Source organism: Anneissia japonica, unplaced genomic scaffold, assembly GCF_011630105.1.
Source record: "Anneissia japonica isolate Jap-2015-1 unplaced genomic scaffold, ASM1163010v1 scaffold287782_len627234_cov183, whole genome shotgun sequence".
Classification (NCBI taxonomy): domain Eukaryota; kingdom Metazoa; phylum Echinodermata; class Crinoidea; order Comatulida; family Comatulidae; genus Anneissia; species Anneissia japonica.
Genome location: NW_022695201.1, coordinates 345,305 through 350,236, shown reverse-complemented (window position 1 = coordinate 350,236; position 4,932 = coordinate 345,305). Strand labels below are relative to the sequence as shown.

Genomic DNA, 4,932 nt, shown 5'->3' with positions numbered 1-4,932 from the left:
AACTTAACTTACATACCGGCACTATCCAAAATCTCATACACAAGATACATCAACTACAGCACATAATTACCGTCAAAATCTATTGTACATTTATCCATTGCTAAAACTACTAACTACTTAATCATTTTCGAGCTACTTGGGCCCATAGGGCTGGAGCTTATCCCCAGTTTCTGTATTGTGAAGCGGATGAGAGTGGTACTCCCCCTGGACGGGACACTATTGATACAGCTGGGTGGACTGAAGTAATGTAGCTAAAGTGCCTTGCAAGCAAGGACACAAGCGAATTTGCACAGCGGAGACTCTAAACTCCAAACTTACGATTGACAGCCCAAACGTTATCCGCTGCGCCAAACTGCCGCTATATTTATCCATTACGCCTTTCTTTTTAGTCATTACTCAATGTGAATAAACAGTTCCTACTTTGGTAAGACTCTTTATTGGTGACAAATATTACAATATCGGCTTGGAAAAAAAAACCCGTTTTAGCCTAGATTATCGATATTTCTCTCTCTCCTACTGATGACATTATTTGTATATGCCTTAAAGTCAAATTTACTAAATATTATTGACCAAAGTTAGTAATGCTTGAAATAACGAAGAACACCTGTTGACTATTGTATTCTCTAAAACTGGCTGACAGAAAATTGCATCGTCAGCAAAATGCATTTCCAAAAATCAGTAAACAACCAATTAGAAGCGTTGTATTACTTAATTAATAACGTCAAGCTTAACAGCTATACTTTTAGCCAATCGAATTGCTGCCTATCTTTCACCGTTCGGTATATATTCTAATGCCAATCGCAGCTGTAATAGAACCCGGTGCTGATATTTAACTGGGATTCTAGTCCTTACGAGGTAAATTTACAGTGAAGATTATTTCGCTGAAGAGAATTTATTTTGTATAGGAATTCGCCAGCACCGACAAAAGAAACGCTTTTGAAGCGTCAATTATGGCGCGAACCATGTCGATAGTGAATATAGCAGCTTTTGTCTGCTTGATAGCACTAACAAGGTAAGATCCTCATACATCTTCTGATGGCCATTTATATTATTACTATTAGTGTTATTATTATGGATTGGTATTATAAAGAAATTATATATATTTCTTTATTATTTAAATAGCATTGGTAGGTAGTCCCACATTTCCCTCTCTTAACCGCAATATACTTATGTTCAATATTGATGGCATAAAGGTCTGCCCGCCGAGGAGGGGCTGAATCTTCCGACGTACGTGGTGGCTATGTGAGAGTTGCCAGCATATAAGCAGTCAGGTCGGTTGTACGTAATGCTCGGTGCCACAGAGATTACACACAAGATAGAAGAAAGAACACACGGTGGCGTCGAGAGCCAGTAAGGGCCCGCATACATGAATATGATTCCATGTGATTATTTTTTTTGCAAAGACGCCCATAAACCATAATGTAGAGTTTGTTCTGACAACAAAAGTTTTAATCCTGGCTTGGGCTCGGGCCCTATGGAGGTTTTGCTCTTACCCCGAAATTGTTTCATCTTGGTCCGGGCCCCCCAGTAGACCCGGGCCCCGGGGCAGCGACCCCCTGACCCCCTCTCGACGCTGAAAGGCTGTAGCATTTTCTTCATTATTTCGGACTAGGCATACTTAGGCCTATATTTCATTTTGTAGTGGAGCCCTGCTGTGGGACGTGGGACACTCTTGGGTCGGGAATTGATATGTATAAAATACGTGTTGTCATGTGAGTCCACGTAGGACATTCCAAGACCAGGAGTTACATTGTTATAATTTGGGTGTCTTCTACTGAACCGTAATGCCAAGGCTCTGATAGCTAACTGTGTATTAGTACAGTTGGTGAAAGGGGCGGGGGGCTCCGGGTTCCCTTGGAGTGAGGGCCCGGGGCTTCGTCCCCCGAGAGCCAATAGGATTTACACCACTTATGTGAATTCGTACTACTCTTGTCGATTAGTCGCTGCGACGCAGGCCTATATTTAAAATATAATTTCTAATTGATGCGGCTTTTTGATATTTACTGTTTACTTCCGATCTAAGGCGCCGCGTAACTTTATTCAAGAAGTGCCGCGACGCTTATTTGAGAGTGGTGCTTAGCGAGAAACCATCTGGGGTTTTTTTTTTCCTTTTTTGTGCGGCGCTTCTTTTTCTGTAACAGAATATAATTTATATATGCCTATTGGAAATAGAAAAATCAAATCAAGTGACAATTAGATAATGCGTATGCACCATTTAACACGGAATACCACTCACGATAAAAAAAAAAAAGTGTTCATGTGTTCAGTAGCTTTTCCCCTAGCTCCTAAGAGCAGCTATCCCCTTGGGTTCTTCTGCCCATCATTTGGCCCACGAGTATTGAATCATATGTATCACAATTGCATAGAAGATGAATAGCATAATTTATTATGGTATTTCAGACACGACAGTCAGTCAATTCAGAAGGTTATCCACTTACGGGCCAAATAGGCCTACGCTAATATTTCCTTTTGTTTTTTTTTTATATAGAGCTCAGGATACGTCCCATTTTTGTACAAAAATTGAGAATCGAGAAGAACCATACAACGAAACTGTGTACTTCACTAAGTATGTCACTGTTACTATTAACTGTGACGAAAGCCTGGACGGTGACGTTTATGTCAGCGATTCGGGAGGTAACCAGTGTTTGTACAAAAGGTAGGTCTATGCTGTTCGATTATGATCTTTATCATGGTTGGGTTAGGCCTATTGGCCTACTCTACAAGTTTATCCTTCAGATTCACTGCAGGTATTTTGTATATCTGCGTACTGAAATACATGGGTTGTGGGTAAAGTTATTTCTTACAATATGAAAATTATGTTTTTGGAAGAAAAGCAGTAATACCTCGGCAGAGAAGTGAAGCCTGAAGGGGTGGGGAATTCTACAGCAAGTGTTTGAAATTTCCTGTTAGCTGGTAGGGAGGATTTCTCCTGCAAGGGCAGAGAACCGTTTTTCTCGGGGATAAGGAATTGCGTAACATAAATAAGAAATTTTCTGGCAGGATTGAATTTTATAGTATTGGCGTGGGTTATTCAACATGCACGAGTGGAGAATTATCCCCAGGGGTACAGTATTTACCACATAATGGTAAGTCAATTTTTTCCGGCAAGGGAATTCCGTTTATTTCCATAAAATAATTACCGTACCTATTGCTGCAAAAATATTTTCATGCTTTCACTATAAAATTTCATTAAAAATAGTTACATAAAATGTGATGGAACATAAGAGTTGAACAACGTTCAAATTTTGATACAATTTGATAATATGTGATATGACGTCATCGTATCCATATATTGGCACATCACATTTTTTGTCATTTAAAATTTGATAGGGTAGACAAAGCTTATTGCACCACCCTTGTCGGGAGATACACACTCCTGTCGGGAATTCCACTTCTGGGGAATTATCCCACAACTGCTGAACATTAGACCTTTCTACCGAGAAATTACCAACCTTTTCTGAGTTGGTACTTTTTCGTTTATCAAAGAGTACTGATTTATTCTCTTCAAATCAGTGTATCAGAGCATGGAGGTAAAATGGTCTGAGGTTAGACCTAATCATGAATATTACTATCTACCTCTGTTGAGGCTTTGTAAAAAAGTATCTACAATTGGTAATGATGATTTGATTCCCTTTGATAAAAAAAGGTATGTGGAAGTCCCACAAATAGTGGGGAAAACCAGGGTAGTGCAGGTAACCACAGAAGTATGCTGCGAAGGATGGGAAGGCGTTAATTGCAATCAAGGTAACACCGTTTCTAATTACATTTCTTTAGTTCAGTTAAGTATCTCATTAGATTGAAATTATTCTTTTTTTCATAAATCAGTCCTATGCAATATGAACTTATGTTATCTTTATTTGCTGCTTGGATAAAAATAATGTTATAATGGAACAGATTTAAATTACATTTTGTACATAAGTGCGTCATGCCATATGAAATTATGTATTATGAGTTGTTTCTTGGTTTAAAAAAATTGAAAAGAGGGAAACTGAAAATTGATAATAAGACATATAGAAATAACATATTTCAAGTACAAAATCTACTAAATATATACTTTTGACTTCTCATCCCAAATGTTAGATTAATATCAATTATTAGTAATACTAGCCTTTTCACCGATCATCCGCGTATAGGAATGAATACATTTTAGGTTATTTGGAAGGTAAATTTTGTGATCGTTCTGGGAAATGTACACTAGGCCTACTATTGAATTGATATTTGTTTATGTTTTACTATTTTCTTAGTTTTACAAGCTCAGTTTGTTAATTGAAGGTGTGTGCCCGTGTTCAGTGGCGGCACCAGGACTCGCGGGGAGGGGGGCCTGATGTCCACGACGAAAAAAAAAGTGAGCGTGGTCTGGCGTCGCTGAAAATCCTGCCGAAAGTGGTCCAGGGAGGGTTGTAGCTCCTAGTCCTCCCCCCCCCCCCCCCCCCCGTAGTGCTGCCACTCCCCGTGTTTACTTTCTAAAGTGGATATGTGCGCTATGTAAATCGTATTTATTATTATTAATATTATTATTATTATTATTATTACTGTTATTATTATTATTATTATTATTATTATTATTTAAAAAAATAATATTAACGTTGGTACTATAAACGACATACGGTAACTTTTTAGCTCTTTGTAAATAAGCACTGCTTTTCAACACTATGTATATACAAACTACGGTGCTTATTAGGTCATTTTAGGTATTGTATTTATATATTGAATATAATTTACAATTATAAATAAACATATATGTATATTTGGACAGCCGTTTGCAGCATATCCTGTCAGAATGGAGGCACATGTGTAAATCCAAACACATGTGACTGTACAAGTACCGGCTACAGTGGCAGTTACTGCGAATTACGTAAGTAACAATTTTAAAGTTTGCTTTTTAATAATAAAAGTTATTTATGTCGCCAGAGGCCGGACGAAACAAAATAC

At 38.1% G+C, this 4,932-nt stretch overlaps 1 protein-coding gene across 1 annotated transcript in view; it reads left to right on the top strand.

Annotated features, from left to right (window-relative positions):
- The first annotated feature begins 833 nt into the window (after positions 1-833).
- LOC117101440 overlaps positions 834-4,932 on the top strand; it is a 41,304-nt gene continuing 37,205 nt past the window's right edge. The window contains exons 1-4 of the mRNA XM_033241418.1: positions 834-1,012; positions 2,489-2,656; positions 3,647-3,744; positions 4,757-4,855. Of these exons, the coding sequence (XP_033097309.1) occupies positions 951-1,012; positions 2,489-2,656; positions 3,647-3,744; positions 4,757-4,855 (427 nt within the window). The 5' untranslated portion in view covers positions 834-950. The remainder of the gene's footprint in view (positions 1,013-2,488; positions 2,657-3,646; positions 3,745-4,756; positions 4,856-4,932) is intronic.